At 37.3% G+C, this 22,878-nt stretch overlaps 1 protein-coding gene across 1 annotated transcript in view; it reads right to left on the reverse strand.

The window, feature by feature from the left end:
- The window catches only part of si:dkey-22o22.2 (neural-cadherin), a 367,974-nt gene that overhangs the window by 106,844 nt on the left and 238,252 nt on the right, over positions 1–22,878 (reverse strand). Inside the window, exons 14-15 of the mRNA XM_062062641.1 lie at positions 20,853–21,025; positions 17,618–17,785 (exon numbers count right to left, since the gene is read on the reverse strand). Of these exons, the coding sequence (XP_061918625.1) occupies positions 17,618–17,785; positions 20,853–21,025 (341 nt within the window). The remainder of the gene's footprint in view (positions 1–17,617; positions 17,786–20,852; positions 21,026–22,878) is intronic.

Here is a 22,878-nt window from a genome sequence, read left to right on the forward strand (position 1 = left end):
AAACACAAGAAAAAAGTGGAATAAAAAGAGCAAAAAGGGTAACAAGAAAATGTTGACTTTATTAACACAAAGCTCCCATGCAGGCTGTTATTTTCTTTAAAGCTGTTATTGCTTAAAAAAAACAAAAAAAACAATGTTGTTTTTAATTATTGACCTATTCAAGGCTCCAATTACTTTTATTAATTTCAATAACAATTGGAAATATTTTTGGGAAAAATATTGCATATTGTGTATGTTTGCCCTAAAAACACACATTACAAAAGTGGAATAAAAAGAGCAAAAAAGGTAACAAGAAAATGTTGACTTTATTAACACAAAGCTCCCATGCAGGCTGTTATTTTTTTTAATGCTGTTATTGCTAAAAATTTATTTTAAAAATCAATGTTGTTTTTAATTATTGACCTATTCAAAGCTCCAATTACTTTTATTAATTTCAATAACAATTGGAAATATTTTTGGGGAACATATTGCATATTGTGTGTGTTTGCCCTATAAAAACACATGAAAAAAGTGGAATAAAAAGAGCAAAAAAGGTAACAAGAAAATGTTGACTTTATTAACACAAAGCTCCCATGCAGGCTGTTATTTTCTTTAAAGCTGTTATTGCTTTAAAACAAAAACAAAAAAATCAATGTTGTTTTTAATTATTGACCTACTGAAGGCTCCAATTACTTTTATTAATTTCAATAACAATTGGAAATATTTTTGGGGAACATATTGCATATTGTGTGTGTTTGCCCTATAAAAACACAATAAGAAAGTGGAATAAAAAGAGCAAAAAAGGTAACAAGAAAATGTTGACTTTATTAACACAAAGCTCCCATGCAGGCTGTTATTTTTTTTAATGCTGTTATTGCTAAAAAAAAAATAAAAAAATAAAAATCAATGTTGTTTTTAATTATTGACCTATTAAAGGCTCCAATTACTTTTATTAATTTCAATAACAATTGGAAATATTTTTGGGGAACATATTGCATATTGTGTGTGTTTGCCCTATAAAAACACATGAAAAAAGTGGAATAAAAAGAGCAAAAAAGGTAACAAGAAAATGTTGACTTTATTAACACAAAGCTCCCATGCAGGCTGTTATTTTCTTTAAAGCTGTTATTGCTTTAAAACAAAAACAAAAAAATCAATGTTGTTTTTAATTATTGACCTACTGAAGGCTCCAATTACTTTTATTAATTTCAATAACAATTGGAAATATTTTTGGGGAACATATTGCATATTGTGTGTGTTTGCCCTATAAAAACACAATAAGAAAGTGGAATAAAAAGAGCAAAAAAGGTAACAAGAAAATGTTGACTTTATTAACACAAAGCTCCCATGCAGGCTGTTATTTTTTTTAATGCTGTTATTGCTAAAAAAAAAATAAAAAAATAAAAATCAATGTTGTTTTTAATTATTGACCTATTAAAGGCTCCAATTACTTTTATTAATTTCAATAACAATTGGAAATATTTTTGGGGAACATATTGCATATTGTGTGTGTTTGCCCTATAAAAACACATGAAAAAAGTGGAATAAAAAGAGCAAAAAAGGTAACAAGAAAATGTTGACTTTATTAACACAAAGCTCCCATGCAGGCTGTTATTTTCTTTAAAGCTGTTATTGCTTTAAAACAAAAACAAAAAAATCAATGTTGTTTTTAATTATTGACCTACTAAAGGCTCCAATTACTTTTATTAATTTCAATAACAATTGGAAATATTTTTGGGGAACATATTGCATATTGTGTGTGTTTGCCCTATAAAAACACAATAAGAAAGTGGAATAAAAAGAGCAAAAAAGGTAACAAGAAAATGTTGACTTTATTAACACAAAGCTCCCATGCAGGCTGTTATTTTTTTTAATGCTGTTATTGCTAAAAAAAAAATAAAAAAATAAAAATCAATGTTGTTTTTAATTATTGACCTATTAAAGGCTCCAATTACTTTTACTAATTTCAATAACAATTGGAAATATTTTTGGGGAAAACATTGCATATTGTGTGTGTTTGCCCTATAAAAACACATAAAAAAAGTGGAATAAAAAGAGCAAAAAAGGTAACAAGAAGATGTTGACTTTATTAACACAAAGCTCCCATGCAGGCTGTTATTTTCTTTAAAGCTGTTATTGCTAAAAAAAAATAATTAAAAAAATCAATGTTTTTAATTATTGACCTATTCAAGGCTCCAATTACATTTATTAATTTCAATAACAATTAGAAATATTTTTAGGGAACATATTGCATATTGTGTGTGTTTTCCCTATAAAAACACATTAAAAAAGTGGAATAAAAAGAGCAAAAAAGGTAACAAGAAAATGTTGACTTTATTAACACAAAGCTCCCATGCAGGCTGTTATTTTCTTTAAAGCTGTTATTGCTAAAAATAAAAAATAAAAATCTATGTTGTTTTTAATTATTGACCTATTCAAGGCTCCAATTACTTTTATTAATTTCAATAACAATTGGAAATATTTCTGGGGAAAATATTGCATAGTGTGTGTGTTTGCCCTATGAAAACATGAAAAAAGTGGAATAAAAAGAGCAAAAAAGGTTAAAAAAAATGTTGACTTTATTAACACAAAGCTCCCTTGCAGGCTGTTATTTTCTTTAAAGCTGTTATTGCTAAAAAAAATTAAAAAAAATAAAAATAAAAATCAATGTTTTTAATTATTGACCTATTCAAGGCTCCAATTACTTGTATTAATTTCAATAACAATTGGAAATATTTTTGGGGAAAATATTGAATATTGTGTGTTTGCCCTATAAAAACACATTATAAAAGTGGAATAAAAAGACCAAAAAAGGTAACACATTTTTTTTGAATTTATTAACACAAGGCTCCCATGCAGGCTGTTATTTTCTTTAAAGCTGTTATTGCTTAAAAAAAAAAAAAAAAAAAAAATGTTGTTTTTAATTATTGACCTATTCAAGGCTCCAATTACTTTTTTTAATTTCAATAACAATTGGAAATATTTTTTGGGGAAAATATTGCATATTGTGTGTGTTTGCCCTATAAAAAAACATTAAAAAGTGAAATAAAAAGAGCAAAAAGGTAACAAGAATTTGTTTTACTTTATTAACACAAAGCTCCCATGCAGGCTGTTATTTTCTTTGAAGCTGTTATTGCTAAAAAAAAATAAAAAATCAATGTTGTTTTTAATTATTGACCTATTCAAGGCTTCAATTACTTGTATTAATTTCAATAACAATTGGAAATATTTTTTAGGGAAAATATTGCATAGTGTGTGTGTTTGCCCTATAAAAACATGAAAAAAGTGGAATGAAAAGAGCAAAAAAGGTTAAAAAAAATGTTGACTTTATTAACACAAAGCTCCCATGCAGGCTGTTATTTTCTTTAAAGCTGTTATTGCTAAAAAAAATTAAAAAAATAAAAATAAAAATCAATGTTTTTAATTATTGACCTATTCAAGGCTCCAATTACTTGTATTAATTTCAGTAACAATTGGAAATATTTTTGGGGAAAATATTGAATATTGTGTGTGTTTGCCCTATAAAAACACATTACAAAAGTGGAATAAAAAGACCAAAAAAGGTAACACATTTTTTTTAAATTTATTAACACAAGGCTCCCATGCAGGCTGTTATTTTCTTTAAAGCTGTTATTGCTTAAAAAAAACAAAAACAAAAATGTTGTTTTTAATTATTGACCTATTCAAGGCTCCAATTACTTTTATTAATTTCAATAACAATTGGAAATATTTTTGGGAAAAATATTGCATATTGTGTGTGTTTGCTCTATAAAAACACATGAAAAAAGTGAAATAAAAAGAGCAAAAAGGTAACAAGAATTTTTTTTTACTTTATTAACACAAAGCTCCCATGCAGGCTGTTATTTTCTTTGAAGCTGTTATTGCTAAAAAAAAAAAAAAAAAATCAATGTTGTTTTTAATTATTGACCTATTCAAGGCTTCAATTACTTGTATAAATTTCAATAACAATTGGAAATATTTTTGGGGGAAAATATTGCATATTGTGTGTGTTTGCCCTATAAAAACATGAAAAAAGTGGAATGAAAAGAGCAAAAAAGGTAACAAGAAAATGTTGATTTTACTAACACAAAGCTCCCATGCAGGCTGTTATTTTTTTTAATGCTGTTATTGCTTAAAAAAAACAAAAAAACAATGTTGTTTTTAATTATTGACCTATTCAAGGCTCCAATTACTTTTATTAATTTCAATAACAATTGGAAATATTTTTGGGAAAAATATTGCATATTGTGTGTGTTTGCTCTATAAAAACACATGAAAAAAGTGAAATAAAAAGAGCAAAAAGGTAACAAGAAAATGTTGGCTTTATTAACACAAAGCTCCCATGCAGGCTGTTATTTTCTTTAATGCTGTTATTGTTAAAACAATAAATAGATAAAACATCTATGTTGTTTTTAATTATTGACCTATTCAAGGCTTCAATTACTTTTATTAATTTCAATAACAATTGGAAATATTTTTTGGGGAAAATATTGCATATTGTGTGTGTTTGCTCAAATTGTCAGTGCTCAAAAAATAATAAAGTATTAAAATCAGTGGTATTATTTTATATTATTCAATTATTTAAGGTATTTCACATCAAGTAATCCACTTTGAAATTTCTTGGGGGGCAAATATTGCATTTTTTGCCGTTAAAAACTGTTTTTTTTGACGAAAAGGGCATACAAGATAAAAAATAAATACACCTAATATTAACAGATAGACCTGAAGTTGATCTGGAGATTTAAACGTTGAATAATCCATCCATCCACTTTGTACCGCTTGTCCCTTTCAGGGTTAAAATCTTTTAAAAATGATTTATTTCTCATTTTTAAAATTTTTATGACTTACGCACTTCTGGGTCCCCGGGACCAAATTCGAGGGAAGCCATAGAGGCTAAAAAAAAATTGTTTTTCAGAACACCTAAGTTTGTAAAGCCCTGAATTAGAGGATGCCTGGAGGGATACATTAAGGTCATTTACAGCTTTAAGTTGATGGAAACAATATATGTATATGTATATTAGTGACATGGGGAAAATGTAGCCGTGCAGAGAGGAGACCAGCTCATCCTGCTTCTGACAAAACTTTTGGTGGTCGTTCATCTTCACGGCGCCTCTGACGAAGTTCAGAGTGTCGCCATGGCGACAGGTGGAAAGAAAACAAGTGCTTGTGGACTTTTGAGCGCGCGGCTCGTTCCTTCTAAGGACATGATGCTTTCACGGAGAAGGAAAAAACTACACAATTGGGACTCTTGCTGCCAAGAGATGTGTCTTCGGAAAAAAACATGCTGGAAGATTCTTAGAACCGCAGAAGTGCAACGAAACTTCTGTCTCATTTCATGATCAGGTAATAATGCTTACTTTTGGTGGACACTATCAGAATAATAATAATAATAATACAAACCCCGTTTCCATATGAGTTGGGAAATTGTGTTAGATGTAAATATAAACGGAATACAATGATTTGCAAATCCTTTTCAACCCATATTCAGTTGAATGCACTACAAAGACAACATATTTGATGTTCAAACTCAAACTTTTTTTTTTTTTTCAAATAATAATTAACTTAGAATTTCATGGCTGCAACACGTGCCAAAGTAGTTGGGAAAGGGCATGTTCACCAAAGGTTTGGGAACTGAGGAGACACATTTTTGAAGCTTCTCAGGTGGAATTCTTTCCCATTCTTGCTTGATGTACAGCTTAAGTTGTTCAACAGTCCGGGGGTCTCCGTTGTGCTATTTTAGGCTTCATAATGCGCCACACATTTTCAATGGGAGACAGGTCTGGACTACAGGCAGGCCAGTCTAGTACCCGCACTCTTTTACTATGAAGCCACGTTGATGTAACACGTGGCTTGGCATTGTCTTGCTGAAATAAGCAGGGGCGTCCATGGTAACGTTGCTTGGATGGCAACATATGTTGCTCCAAAACCTGTATGTACATTTCAGCATTAATGGTGCCTTCACAGATGTGTAAGTTACCCATGTCTTGGGCACTAATACACCCCCATACCATCACAGATGCTGGCTTTTCAACTTTGTGCCTATAACAATCCGGATGGTTCTTTTCCTCTTTGTTCCGGAGGACACGACGTCCACAGTTTCCAAAAACAATTTGAAATGTGGACTCGTCAGACCACAGAACACTTTTCCACTTTGTATCAGTCCATCTTAGATGAGCTCAGGCCCAGCGAATCCGACGGCGTTTCTGGGTGTTGTTGATAAACGGTTTTCGCCTTGCATAGGAGAGTTTTAACTTGCACTTACAGATGTAGCGACCAACTGCAGTTACTGACAGTGGGTTTCTGAAGTGTTCCTGAGCCCATGTGGTGATATCCTTTACACACTGATGTCGCTTGTCGATGCAGTACAGCCTGAGGGATCGAAGGTCACGGGCTTAGCTGCTTACGTGCAGTGATTTCTCCAGATTTTCTGAACCCTTTGATGATATTACGGACCGTAGATGGTGAAATCCCTAAATTCCTTGCAATAGCTAGTTGAGAAAGGTTTTTCTTAAACTGTTCTATCGTATTTTTCGGAGTATAAGTCACTCCGGAGTATAAATCGCACCGGCCGAAAATGCATAATAAAGAAGGAAACAAATATATATTTAAATTTTCCTGAGGGAACTCTCCTGAAGGAATCAATAAAGTACTATCTATCTATATATAAGTCGCACTGGAGTATAAGTCGCATTTTTTGGGGACATTTATTTGATAAAAGCCAACACCAAGAATAGACATTTGAAAGGCAATTTAAAATAAATAAAGAATAGTGAACAACAGGCTGAATAAGTGTATGTTATATGAAGCATAAATAACCAACTGAGAAGGTGCCTGGTATGTTAACGTAACATATTATGGTAAGAGTCATTCAAATAACTATAACATATAGAACATGCTATACGTTTACCAAACAATCTGTCACTCCTAATCGCTAAATCCCATGAACTCTTATACGTCTAGTCTCTACGTGAATGAGTTAATAATATTATTTGATATTTTACGGTAATGTGTTAATAATTAATAAAGTCACACCCCCGGCCAAACTATGAAAAAAACTGCAACTTATAGTCCGAAAATTACGGTATTTCTATTACACGACCATCACAACTCTACATCAAGGGTCTCCAAACCACAGCCCGCAGGCCGGATCCAGGTCAAAAGCGCCCACAATCCGGTCCGCCGCAAGTCCCAAGTTAATATTTTACAATATTAAACTTAAAACATTGTAAATGTGCTGCCATCTAACGGATGTTTTCAATATGGTTAGTGAGCATTACGCCATACCGTATTGAAATTGCATGGGAACCAATTCAAACAACCTTTCCCACCCACGGTCAAAATAATCCAAAACCAACACAGAAAGTTAATACTTGTGGTAGAAAACACACTGAACTATGTGGACATTATAACAAATGTCCAAGCACCATACACAATTCAAAACTACACCAATTTACAAAACCCCAAACCAGTGAAGTTGGCACGTTTTGTAAATGGTAAATAAAAACAAAATACAATGATTTGCAAATCCTTTTCAACTTATATTTGTTAGGTGCGGGGGTTGTTACCCCGGGATGCAAACGGACCACTCCGGACAGGACTTGCAGGTAGGAACAAGATTTATTTTTTAAATCAAACAAGTACCAAAAATGGAAAACAAGTCAGAGGAAAAACGTGCCGAGGCTACTACTTAGCATAGACTAGAGACAAGCAATCCTCACGTAACAGGAGCATGAAGCAAACAAAGAAGGCAGGCCGACTGACCGGCAAAGGCAGGCCTAAATAATGCCTCTGATTAGTGCTCGGGGAACAGGTGAGCGTCCCGAACCCCAATCAGAGGCAGGTGAAAACAATAAGCAACCATGGTAACCAAAACAAACTCAAGGGTACACAAAACAGGAACCGAGGGAGTCCAAAACTAATCGGGAATACCAAAACATGATCCGGGCCACGGATCATGACAATATTCAATTGAATAGACTGCAAAGACAAGATACTTAACGTTCGAACTGGTGAACTTTGTTACTGTTTGATGCCTGGCACAAGTGGCAAAAAAGACTGAGAAAGTTGAGGAATGCTCATCAAACGCTTATTTGGAACATCCCACAGGTGAACGGGCTAATGGGGAACAGGTGGGTGCCATGATTGGGTATAAAAGCAGCTTCCATGAAATGCTCAGTCGTTCACTATCTAAAATCATCAGCCCGGAGTTTGGGTCTTGGGCGCGGTTCCAACAGGACAATGACGTCAAACACATGTCAAAAGTGGTAAAGGAATGGCTAAATCAGGCTAGAATGAAGGTTTTAGAATGGCCTTCCCAAAGTCCTGACTTAAACGTGTGGACAATGCTGAAGAAACAAGTCCATGTCAGAAAACCAACACATTTAGCTGAACTGCACCAGTTTTGTCAAGAGGAGTGGTCAAAAATTCAACCAGAAGCTTGTGGATATATATATATATATATATATATATATATATATATATATATATATATATATATATATATATATATATATATATATATATATATATATATATATATATATATATACACACACACCCATATATATATATATATATATACACACATATATATATACACATACACATATATATATATATATATATATATATATATATATATATATATATATATATATATATATATATATATATATATATATATATATACACACACATATATATATACACATACACATATACATATATATATATATATAATATATATATATATACATATATATATATATATATATATATATATATATATATACACACACATATATACACGTATATATATATATATATATGTATATACACATATATATGTATATGTATATATATATATATATATATATATATATATATATATATATATATATATATATATATATATATATATATATATATATATATATATATATATATATATATATATATATATACATATATATATACAGTATATATATATATAAATATTTAAATATATACAGTCGTGGTCAAAAGTTTACATACACTTATAAAGAACATAATGTCATGGCTGTCTAGAGTTTCCAATAATTTCTACAACTCTTATTTTTTTGTGATAGAGTGATTGGAGCACATACTTGTTGGTCACAAAAAACATTCATTAAGTTTGGTTCTTTTATGAATTTATTATGGGTCTACTGAAAATGTGAGCAAATGTGCTGGGTCAAAAGTATACATACAGCAATGTTAATAATTGCTTACATGTCCCTTGGCAAGTTTCACTGCAATAAGGTGCTTTTGGTAGCCATCCACAAGCTTCTGGCAAGTTTCTGGTTGAATTTTTGGCCACTCCTCTTGACAAAATTGGTGCAGTTCAGCTAAATGTGTTGGTTTTCTGACATGGACTTGTTTCTTCAGCATTGGGACTTTGGGAAGGTCATTCTAAAACCTTAATTCTATCCTGATTTAGCCATTCCTTTACCACTTTTGACGTGTGTTTGGGGTGATTGTCCTGTTGGAACACTCAACTGCGCCCAAGACCCAACCTCCGGGCTGATAATTTTAGGTTGTACTGCAGAATTTGGAGGTAATCCTCCTTTTTCACTGTCCCATTTACTCTCTGTAAAGCACCAGTTCCATTGGCAGCAAAACAGGCCCAGAGCATAATACTACCACCACCATGCTTGACGGTAGGTGTGGTGTTCCTGGGATTAAAGGCCTCACCTTTTCTCCTCCAAACATATTGCTGGGTATTGTGGCCAAACAGCTCCATTTTTGTTTCATCTGACCACAGAACTTTCCTCCAGAAGGTCTTATCTTTGTCCATGTGATGTCAGATGAAACAAAAATGGAGCTGTTTGGCCACAATACCCAGCAATATGTTTGGAGGAGAAAAGGTGAGGCCTTTAATAAATAAAAAAAAGTATTGGAAACTCAAGACAGCCATGAAATTATGTTCTTTACAAGTGTATGTAAACTTTTGATTGCGACTGTGTATATATAAATATTATTTACACACACACACACACACACACACACACACACACACACACACACACACACACACACACACACACACACACACACACACACACACACACACACACACACACACACACACACACACACACACACACACACACACACACACACACACACACACACACACACACACACACACATAGCCCAATGTGGTCCAGCCATTGAGTCAAACAATTTAGGGACTCCTGCTCTATGTCTTCTCCACTTAAAGGCCTACTGAAAGCCACTCCTACCGACCACGCAGTCTGATAGTTTATATATCAATGATGAAATCTTAACATTGCAACACATGCCAATACGGCCGGGTTAACTTATAAAGTGCAATTTTAAATTTCCCGCTAAACTTCCGGTTGAAAACGTCTATGTATGATGACGTATGCGCGTGACGTCAATCGTTGAAACGGAAGTATTCGGACACATTGTATCCAATACAAAAAAGCTCTGTTTTCATCTCAAAATTCCACAGTATTCTGGACATCTGTGTTGGTGAATCTTTTGCAGTTTGTTTAATGAACAATGAAGACTGCAAAGAAGAAAGTTGTAGGTGGGATCGGTGTATTAGCGGCGAACTACAGCAACACAACCAGGAGGACTTTGAGATGGATAGCAGACGTGCTAGCCGCCGACCTCCTTGACTTCCTCCGTCTCCGGGCCGCCGACCGCATCTATTATCGTCGCTACGTCGATCGCTGGAACGCAGGTGAGCACGGGTGTTGATGAGCAGATGAGGGCTGGCGTATATGGATAGCTAATGTTTTAGCATAGCTCTGTAGAGGTCCCGTTGCTAAGTTAGCTTCAATGGCGTCGTTAGCAACAGTATTGTTAAGCTTCGCCAGGCTGGAAAGCATTAACCGTGTGGTTACATGTCCATGGTTTAATAGTATTGTTGATCTTCTGTCTATCCTTCCAGTCAGGGGTTTATTTATTTTGTTTCTATCTGCATTTAAACCCGATGTGCTATCACGTTAGCTCCGTAGCTAAAGAGCTTCGCCGATGTATTGTCGTGGAGATAAAAGTCACTGTGAATGTCCATTTCGCGTTCTCGACTCTCATTTTCAAGAGGATATAGTATCCGAGGTGGTTTGAAATACAAATCCGTGATCCACAATAGAAAAAGGAGAAAGTGTGGAATCCAATGAGCCCTTGTACCTAAGTTACGGTCAGAGCGAAAAAAGATACGTCCTGCACTGCACGCTAGTCCTTCACTCTCACGTTCCTCATCCAATCCAATCCAATCCACTTTATTTATATAGCACATTTACACAACAAGAATGTTTCCAAAGTGCTGCACAGCCATGTTAAAAACAATATTAAAAACAATATTAAAAACTATATTAAAAACAATATTAAAAACAATATTATGCTACACCAATGACTGAATAAAAACAAAGAATAAATGAATAGAAAACCAATACAGAGACAATATAAAAAATAAATATGATTAAAAACGATTTTAAAGGGTGAAACCAATTAAAACAGTAAAATAGACATCAAAATTTATAACCCTAACCCTAACCACACAGGACAACAGAGGACAGAAGACCACACAACTCACGTAGTGTTAAAAGCCAAAGAATAAAAGTGGGTCTTTAGACGAGACTTAAAACACTCCACTGTGGGAGCAGTTTGAACATGGAGGGGCAGAGTGTTCCAGAGTTTAGGGCCGACCACAGAGAAGGCCCTGTCTCCCCTGGTTTTAAGTCTCGTCCTGGGCACCACGAGCTGGAGCTGGCTCTCGGACCTCAGAGCGCGCGCAGGAGTGTAAATTTGGATGAGGTCCGAGATATACTGAGGTGCCAGTCCATGTAAAGCTTTAAAAACAAACAGCAAGGATTTAAAATCAATTCTAAAATGAACAGGGAGCCAGTGCAAACTCCGAAGAATTGGGGTTATATGCTCACGTTTCCTGGCCCCTGTTAAAAGTCGTGCTGCCGCGTTCTGGACTAACTGCAACCGGGAGAGAGCTTTTTGGCTAATGCCAGCATAAAGTGCATTGCAGTAGTCTAGGCGACCACAAATCTTTCATCCTCGCTCAAATTAATGGGGTAATCGTCGCTTTCTCGGTCCAAATCGCTCTTGCTGCATTGAATACAATGTGCAGATGTGAGGAGCCTTTCAACCTGTGGCGTCACGCTACTTGCGGTACAGGCAAGGTTTTTTTTATCAGCGAGCAAAAGTTGCGAACTTTATCGTCGATGTTCTCTACTAAATCCTTTCAGCAAAAATATGGCAATATCGCGAAATGATCAAGTATGACACACAGAATGGATCTGCTATGCCCGTTTAAATAAAAAAAAAGTCATTTCAGTAGGCCTTTAAGAATAATAAAGCGACCTTGGCCCAGGTCTGCAAAAAGAGATACAAATCCCAGCAATGTTTCCAGGGAAGGTACCATGTACCATGTTTCCTGGCGCTGACGCAGGAGGAGGCTGAGTGAGAAATGCTGTCCGAGCACTTAAAACATAGAAACACTCTCAGCCGCACCACCGTGCTCCTCACCACACACCTCACATGTTGTCCCAGGGAGGCGCTCGCATTACAGGAAGAGCATGTGGCTACATGAGTACACCACATGGACAAAAGTGTTGGGACACAGATTTTTGATCCATGATTTATAATTAATAATAATGGATTAGATTTATATGGCGCTTTTCTAGACACTCAAAGTGCTTCACAGAGAAGTGAGAAGCCATCATTCATTCACACCTGGTGGTGGTGGTAAGCTACTTTCATAGCCACAGCTGCCCTGGGGTAGACTGACGGAAGCGTGGCTGCCAGTTTGCGCCAACGGCCCCTCAGACCACCACCTATCAATCATCAGTCATTCACCAGTGTGAGCAGCACCGGGGGCAAGGGTGAAGTGCCCTGCCCAAGGACACAACGGCAGCGATTTGGATGGTAAGAGGCGGGGAGCGAACCTGCAACTCTCAGGTTTCTGGCACGGCTGCTCTACCCACTACGCCATGAATGAGAGGTTTAGAGTCCTAAACTGATGTGCCCCGGATTTTCATACAAAGGCATTTTGGACAACTCTTTGGGGAACGTCTTTCAGCTTCCAGTGCTCAAAGCAAGCATCGTGAAGTCAGGCTTGAAGGAGTTTTGGTGTGGAAGGACTACAACGGTGGCCTCACAAATGGACACAGTCCAAAGTCCTGTTTTTCCAGAACTTTTCACTTTCTATAGCTGTCCCAGTACTTTAGTTAAAAAGCAATGTACGGTAAGAATGGATATTTATTCATTATTATTAGAGATGTCCGATAATATCGGGACTGCCGATATTATCGGCCGATAAATGCTTTAAAATGTAATATCGGAAATTATCGGTATCGGTTTCAAAAAGTAAAATAAATTACTTTTTAAAACACCGCTGTACGGAGTGATACACGGACGTAGAGAGCGCCAATAAACCTTAAAGGCACTGCCTTTGCGTGCCGGCCCAATCACATAATATCTACGGCTTTTCACACACACAAGTGAATGCAACGCATACTTGGTCAACAGCCATACAGGTCACACTGAGGGTGACCATATAAACAACTTTAACACTGTTACAAATATGCGCCACACTGTGAACCCACACCAAACAAGAATGACAAACACATTTCGGGAGAACATCCGCACCGTAACACAACATGAATACAACAGAACAAATACCCAGAACCCCTTGCAGCACTAACTCTTCCGGGACGCTACAATATACACCCCCCGCGAACCCATAACCCGCCCCCCCCACCTCAACCCCGCCCACCTCAACCTCCTCATGCTCTCTCAGGGAGAGCATGTCCCAAATTCCAAGCTGCTGTTTTGAGGCATGTTAAAAAAAAATAATGCACTTTGTGACTTCAATAATAAATATGGCAGTGCCATGTTGGCATTTTTTTTTACATAACTTGAGTTGATTTATTTTGGAAAACCTTGTTACATTGTTTAATGCATCCAGCGGGGCATCACAACAAAATTAGGCATAATAATGCAGTGTTTCCCATAAACTGCCAATATACCTGTGGCGGTGGGGACGTGGCTATGGGCGTGGTCACCATGACATCATCGAGAAATTTGCATAATTTACTACAATGATATGATTTTCTCTAAAAAGGCTCAAAAAATGTATACTTACTAATTAATAATAACAGTTTTGTTTTAAACGTCCATCCATTTTACAATATAATTACAACACTTTATGTACATATTTATATACAGATTTGAACAATAAGTTATTCACTGAAATATATTTATTAATTGTGGTTCTTACAAAAAATATATCTTATAAAATATAAAAGCTAAAATGTCTCTTAAAGCTGTGCCCCTTTAATTAGTGCATACTAAATAATTTAACTTTAGCCTACTACTACAACCATATTATTTACCAGCAACATAAAGTGAAACAGAGGCGGAGGTGTCCTGCCACAGTCAGTAACAAATAAACAGAAAACAGTAGTGGTCAAATACAAATAAGGCAACAAGAGAAGTATCCTACACTTCTCTTTTGTAAAGTAAATCTGAACAGCCTATATGGGCATCTACATCAACTATAAGATTTGCCTGAGAAGCTGGACAGGACAAAAAAAATAAAATAAAAAATACAACAAAAAAAAAAAAAAAAAAAAAAGCAGAAAAATCTATTTGTGGCGGACATAATTCTTTCGTGGCGGGCCGCCACAAATAAATGAATGTGTGGGAAACACTGTAATGTGTTAATTCCACAACTGTATATATCGGTATCGGTTGATATCGGAATCAGTAATTAAGAGTTGGACAATATCGGAATATCGTATATCAGCAAAAAGCCATTGTCGGACATCTCTAATTATTATAATTATTACCTTATGTTACGTCCAGAAACCTACGTTCCAAGCACTCAGGTTCCCAGAGCCCTAAAAAGGCCTGGAGACCCTCCAGCGTTTTCTATCCAGGCTCCAGTACTCTGGAATGCCCTGTTGGCAACAGTTAGAGATGCCACCTCGGTAGAAGCATTTTTTACAAAGTTTGTTTTAGACACACGTAATAAAGGCGTTTGTGAAATCCCTTGATGTTTTTTTGGCGCAAAATTAACCACAACATTAGCGCCGCATAAAACATTATGTCGTCACTGGTCCGACGTTTTCCTAAAAAAAATCATGTTGAAAAAACATGATTTTCAGTCCAGCTGTTTACTGTTCTTGTTTATCTAATTCTACCTGCAAGTCAATATTGGCTCAGTGAAAGAAAACCCAACAACAACCTGACAGCACGTGCCTGCCTCTGCCTCGTTAGCGACGCAATTAACAGCGAGCTAAATTTAAAACTACCGTTCCTCCGCAGTGTGAAGAGCACCATAGCGGGGGGGGGGGGGGGAAAAAGGAGCAGCTAATTAGCACATGTGCAGGTGTACCTAATGTAGTGGCCGCTGAACACAACCATCATCATTTTTATTTATTTTTTTATTTTTATCCAATTTTATTTTATTGTTGTGATTTTGTACGGTGTCCTTGAGTGCCCAGAAAGGCGCCTTATAAATAAAATGTATTATTAGGGTCCGCATGTACCCTGTACAAAGGACTCCCACAGGGAGTCCTTTGTACAGGTACAAAGGAACCTAATGAAATTGTAAGGTTGATTATTATTCCGCAGCTTTGCGCACTACTTTGCCCCCCTTAACATGCTTCAAAACTCACCAAATTTTATACACACATAGAAAAACTGGGACAGCACACTTTAGTAAAAAAACCAAACCCCAAAAATCAAAATTGCGCTCTAGTGCCCCCTAGGAAAAAAAACAAACAAACTGCCTGTAACTCCCACTAAAAAGGTCGTAGAGACATGAAACAAAAACCTCTATGTAGGTCTCACTTAGACCTACAATTCATAATTTCACATCCTCGGGCAAAAACCAACAGGAAGTTGGCAATTTCCCCTTCAACACAAAAAATGACTAAAAACACTAATTTTTGCCTCTTTGAGCTGTAATTTGACACCCTTAAAATACTTCAAAACTCACCAAAATTTTTACACACATCAGGACTGGTGGAAATTGCGATCTAAATAAAAAACCGAACCCTAAAACTCAAAAATGCGCTCTAGCGCAATTTTTGAATAAAACAGAGACAAAACTGCTTCTCAGAGGAAAACACAGACAAAACTGCTTGTAACTTCCGGTAGGAACGTCTTAGAGACATGAAATTTTTACACACATCAGGACTGGCGGAAATTGCGATCTAATTAGGACTAGCACCTGCCAAAATGCGGACCCGACCAACGCTGCTTGCAGCTTTAATTATTATTATTATTAGGGTCCGCATGTACCCTGTACAAAGGACTCCCACAGGGAGTCCTTTGTACAGGGTCCACAGGGAGTCCTTTGTACACAAAGGAACCTAATGAAATTGTAAGGTTGATTATTATTCCGCAGCTTTGCGCACTACTTTGCCCCCCTTAACATGCTTCAAAACTCACCAAATTTTATACACACATAGAAAAACTGGGACAGCACACTTTAGTAAAAAAACCAAACCCCAAAAATCAAAATTGCGCTCTAGTGCCCCCTAGGAAAAAAAACAAACAAACTGCCTGTAACTCCCACTAAAAAGGTTGTAGAGACATGAAACAAAAACCTCTATGTAGGTCTCACTTAGACCTACAATTCATAATTTCACATCCTCGGGCAAAAACCAACAGGAAGTTGGCAATTTCCCCTTCAACACAAAAAATGACTAAAAACACAAATTTTTGCCTCTTTGAGCTGTAATTTGACCCCCTTAAAATACTTCAAAACTCACCAAAATTTTTACACACATCAGGACTGGTGGAAATTGCGATCTAAATAAAAAACCGAACCCTAAAACTCAAAAATGCGCTCTAGCGCAATTTTTGAATAAAACAGAGACAAAACTGCTTCTCAGAGGAAAACACAGACAAAACTGCTTGTAACTTCCGGTAGGAACGTCTTAGAGACACGAAATAAAAACCTCTACGTAGGTCTCACTTAGACCTACATTTCATAGATTGACATCCTTCAGCAAAAATCAACAGGAAGTTTGCTATCCCTCCTTCAAAACAAAATTTTTGTTAAAACCGGTCACCAAACATCAAACATTATCTCCTCCGAGCGCGTTTGTTGTTTCGGCTTCAAACTTCTACAGAAGAGAGATTGAACCCTTCTGATTAAAAGTTGGCGAAAGCGTTGTAATACGTGCTACGGTTTTGATTTTACGAGCCTTCAAAGAAAAGAACCACTGTGCCGCAGCACCTAGGAAAAAAATACAGACACAACTTCCTCTAACTCCCAGTACGAATATTGTAGAGACATGCAACAAAAACCTCTATGTAGGTCTGACTTAGAGCTACATTTCATACACTGACATCCTTCAGCAAAAATCAACAGGAAGTTGGCAAAACTTCAAAACAAAAGTTTCATAAAAACACTCATTTGTGCCTCTTTGAGCTGTAATTTGACCCCCTTAAAATACTTCAAAACTCACCAAACTTTTTACACACATCAGGACTGGCGGAAATTGCGATCTAATTAGGACTAGCACCTGCCAAAATGCGGACCCGACCAACGCTGCTTGCATCTTTAATTATTATTATTATTATTATTATCATCTGACCCGGCGGAACAAGAGGAGCTCACCACAATTTTGGCGTCTCTGGCGGTGTTCTCCGGCACGGTGACCCAGTACTCGGGCCGCTGCCAGTGGGGGGGCTGGTTGTGGACGTTGGTGATGATGACGCTCAGCTCCACCGAGGCGCTGCGGTCGCCGCCGTCTGACGCCACGATTTGCTGGTTGATTTTGGACGTCTGCGAGAGGAAGAGTGAACAGGAAGTGAACTGACGTTTACCACAGAAAATTGCAAAAAAACGTTTTTTTTTCCCCCATACAATCATTTGTTTGTGGCCACAAATAGATTTGGCGCTACCTGCTCGTCCTCGCTCATAAACACATTATTAGGCGTTGACACGTTTGCTCAAGTAGTGTTAGCGACATGCTACGGTAGCAAACAAGCCAACGTGGAAGACACAATAAAGTGCTGGAAAATGTGAGAAGCCTTTCAACCTGTGACGTCACGCTACTTCTGGTACAGGCAAGGCTTTTTTTATCAGCAACCAAAAGTTGCGAACTTTATCGTCGACGTTCTCTACTAAATCCTTTCAGCAAAAATATGGCAATATCGCAAAATGATCAAGTATGACACATAGAATGGACCTGCTATCCCCGTTTAAATAAGAAAATTTAATTTCAGTAGGCCTTTAACCCACGGGTCGTAGTTTGAACACACCTGGTTTAAACGCAATCTAATTTTCACAGCAAGCTTTTAACAAAAGGTCCTCACAAGTCTAATCATTATAAAATCAAGGGTGTCTAAACTTCTTACCTTCGTGTTATACGTGACAATGCACATTAGTGTAATATTTAATAGCGTATATATTTTTTTGATAATAATTCATTTTATTTTTACACATATGCCGAGGGCCCCCAAAAAAACGAGCTGCTGTATAATAAAAAAAAGCCCCCCAGGCCGCACTTCAAACACCTTCTTACTTGACTGAGTCAACTAAAAGACGTAATATGTTTTCATTCTAAAAGTTCATTTGAAAGTAGGGATGGGTAACTTTCACTTTTAAACATTTGTGTGTGTGGCAATACATCTAAATGTGTAATTAAACATTTAACAGTGACTTGATAATGAAAAATGTGCTGTCCAAGTTGTTTTCTTACACTCTGAGTATCATTTGCAAGTATGCATTCTTTTTTAGTTTGTCCTTAGTGTAGTCAGGAAGTAGTCTTTGTCATTAAGTTAAATGTGCCACTCATGTCTTTAGTTGAGTCCTCCAAAGCGTTTATACTAGTGCTTTTATATTTTTAATCAGATTAATCACACTTTTGAATTTGGATTCATGGTAATTAATCACAGTAAATTACTTGTCTATACAACTTCAATTAACCTAAAAAATAGACCCAAATATCTTGACACAAATGAGCAGCAGCGGTGGCCGCGCCCGGTAATCATTTTTGGTGATTTAACCCCCAATTCCAACCCTTGATGCCAAGTGCCAAGCAGGGAGGTAATGGGTGCCATTTTTATAGCATGGCATATTCAATGTAAATTAGCATGAGGCTAACACATTTTGAAAAGTGGCGTTTTACTTTTGAGTGCTTTCTATCAGGCATGCTTGCTTTGTTGGCATGCAGTTGCAACATTACCTACCTCTTTGCTTGAGTCTGAAAGCGGTGCAATAAAGCGGTGTTTCTTCACCACAGGGCCCAATGTTGGGCCTCCAGCCCAAAAATATTTGGTTTCTCAGCTCTGGTCCGTATGGGCCGCAGGGGTACTCGGTTGTAACACACTTTTACACCACTTTGTGGCAGTAATGACTAGAGATGTCCGATAATATCGGGCTGCCGATATCATTGCCGATAAATGCTTTAAAATGTAATATCGGAAATTATCGGTATCGGTTTGGCGAAATACTTGCCAACCCTCCCGAAATTTCAGTGCCCCTCCCGAAAATCTCCCGGGGCAACCATTCTCCCGAATTTCTCCCGATTTCCAACCAGACAACAATATTGGGGACATGCCTTAAAGGCACTTCCTTTGCGTGCCGGCCCAATCACATAATATCTACGGCTTTTCACACACACAAGTGAATGCAGATCATACTTGGTCAACAGCCATACAGGTCACACTGAGGGTGGCCATATAAACAACTTTAACACTGTTACAAATATGCGCCACATTGTGAACCCACACCAAACAAGAATGACAAACACATTTCAGGAGAACATCCGCACCGTAACACAACATAAAAAATACCCAGAACCCCTTGCAGCACTAACTCTTCCGGGACGCTACAATATACACCCCCCGCTACCCCGCCGACCTCAACCTCCTCATGCTCTCTCAGGGAGCGCATGTCCCAAATTCCAAGCTGCTGTTTTGAGGCATGTTAAAAAAAATAATGCACTTTGTGACATCAATAATAAATATGGCAGTGCCATGTTGGCATTTTTTTCCATAACTTGAGTTGCTTTATTTTGGAAAACCTTGTTACATTGTTTAATGCATCCAGCGGGGCATCACAACAAAATGAGGCATAATAATGTGTTAATTCCACGACTGTATATATCGGTATCGGTTGATATCGGAATCGGTAATTAAGAGTCGGACAATATCGGAATATCTGATATCGGCAAAAAAGCCATTATCGGACATCTCTAAACAGGATAATGCATACATTCATCATTTGTTTTCAAAACGCTTACAAAAAAGTGGGAACCCAAAAATTTACATGATTTGATATTGGTTAGTATTATATTTGATTAGTATTTATTTTTTTATTTATTTTTCCCAAGATGATTAATTAAGTGTTAAATATTTGAGTGGCCCCCCAGACCCCTTTGTAGTGGAAAAGTTGGTCCCCGAAGTTGAGAACCCCTGCAATAAAGGTATCGAAATATGATATTGATGATTTCATCAGCATCGGTACCTATAAAAGTACCGAATTTAGTACCCGTCCCTATTCGAAAGGCTGGGGATGGCGTGGCGCGGTTGGGAGTGTGGCCGAGCTTGCAACCTGAGGGTTCCAGGTTCGAACCCCACCTTCTACCAACCTCGTCACGTCCGTTGTGTCCTTGGGCAAGACACTCCACCCTTGCTCCTGATGGGTCGCGGTTAGGGCCTTGCATGGCAGCTCCCGCCATCAGTGTGTGAATGTGTGCGTGAATGGGTGAATGAGTACCTTGAAGGTAGAAAAGTGCTATACAAGTATAACCCATTTATCATTTATTTCAGATCCCCACCAGAAATGCTGACTAATCATTCTAGCAGCTCGTGTTCCTCGGACTTAGCGGCGGGAGGGTTGTCACCTGTGAGATGGGCTGGTTGACGTAGATCCATCCCGTGCTGGGGTTGATGTGCAGGTAAGAGGGCGTCTGCTTGGACAGCGAGTAGACGATGGCCGCGTTGCTGCCCTGGTCGTCGTCGTGCGCCGCCGCCCGCAGGAAACTAGTCCCCACCGGGGTGTCCTCTCGCAGGAAGTCTGTGGGAGGGGGATGACATGACATTTACCAGAGACTGGACCACAGAGCACAGCTGGCCACACTGCAAAAACTGACATCTAAGTAAAATTAAATATCTCAAATAAAAGTGATATTTGCTTATTTTCTGTCTGATAAGATAATTCTTCTCATTAAGCAGATTTTATGTTAGAGTGTTTTACTTGTTTTAAGTGTTTTGGTCCGAAATGATCTCAGTAAGATATTACAGCTTGTTGCTGAGATTTGATGACCTATATTAAGTAAAACATGCTTGAAACTAGAATATCAACTGTTGCACAGCTGTGTCATCAACACTCACAAGTATAAAAGTACTTTTTCAAAATAATAATCTCTTATTTCAAACATGAACAAAAAAATCATGACTTTGACACAATTGTGTCCCGTAATTAAAACAGATGACAGCCAAATGGACTTTGCTGTTTTATTTTCAATGAAACAATAGAAAAGATGTACTCATATAGTAGTACAGTTGGCACAGTACAGTAAACGGACAGTTAATATTTAAACATTTCACATGTGACATTTCAAACTATTTTGAACAGAAATAGTTCATGCACATTCAGGTAAATTCTTCAAATTTACAATAAAGAAAAATTAGGCTGGGGCCAGGCTTTATATATATATATATGTATATATATATGTACAAACCCCGTTTCCATATGAGTTGGGAAATTGTGTTAGATGTAAATATAAACGGAATACAATGATTTGCAAATCCTTTTCAACCCATATTCAATAATTGCACTACAAAGACAACATATTTGATGTTCAAACTTTTTTTTTCAAATAATAATTAACTTAGAATTTCATGGCTGCAAAGTAGTTGGGAAAAGGGCATGTTCACCACTGTGTTACATGGCCTTTCCTTTTAACAACACTCAGTAAAGGTTTGGGAACTGAGGAGACACATTTTTGAAGCTTCTCAGGTGGAATTCTTTCCCATTCTTGCTTGATGTACAGCTTAAGTTGTTCAACAGTCCGGGGGTCTCCGTTGTGGTATTTTAGGCTTCATAATGCGCCACACATTTTCAATGGGAGACAGGTCTGGACTACAGGCAGGCCCGTCTAGTACCCGCACTCTTTTACTATGAAGCCACGTTGATGTAACACGTGGATTGGCATTGTCTTGCTGAAATAAGCAGGGGCGTCCATGGTAACGTTGCTTGGATGGCAACGTATGTTGCTACAAAACCTGTATGTACCTTTCAGCATTAATGGTGCCTTCACAGATGTGTAAGTTACCCATGTCTCGGGCACTAATACACCCCCATACCATCACAGATGCTGGCTTTTACACTTTGCGCCTATAACAATCTGGATGGTTCTTTTCCTCTTTGGTCCGGAGGACACGATGTCCACAGTTTCCAAAAACAATTTGAAACGTGGACTCGTCAGACCACAGAACACTTTTCCACTTTGTATCAGTCCATCTTAGATGAGCTCAGGCCCAGCGAAGCCGACGGCGTTTCTGGGTGTTGTTGATAAACGGTTTTCGCCTTGCATAGGAGAGTTTTAACTTGCACTTACAGATGTAGCGACCAACTGTAGTTACTGACAGTGGGTTTCTGAAGTGTTCCTGAGCCCATGTAGTGATATCCTTTACACACTGATGTCGCTTGTTGATGCAGTACAGCCTGAGGGATGGAAGGTCACGGGCTTAGCTGCTTACGTGCAGTGATTTCTCCAGATTCTCTGAACCCTTTGATGATATTACGGAGCATAGATGGTGAAATCCCTAAATTCCTTGCAATAGCTGGTTGAGAAAGGTTTTTCTTAAACTGTTCAACAATTTGCTCACGCATTTGTTGACAAAGTGGTGACCCTCGCCCCATCC

The sequence above is a fragment of the Entelurus aequoreus genome, linkage group LG11 (genome assembly GCF_033978785.1).
Source record: "Entelurus aequoreus isolate RoL-2023_Sb linkage group LG11, RoL_Eaeq_v1.1, whole genome shotgun sequence".
Lineage (NCBI taxonomy): Eukaryota > Metazoa > Chordata > Actinopteri > Syngnathiformes > Syngnathidae > Entelurus > Entelurus aequoreus.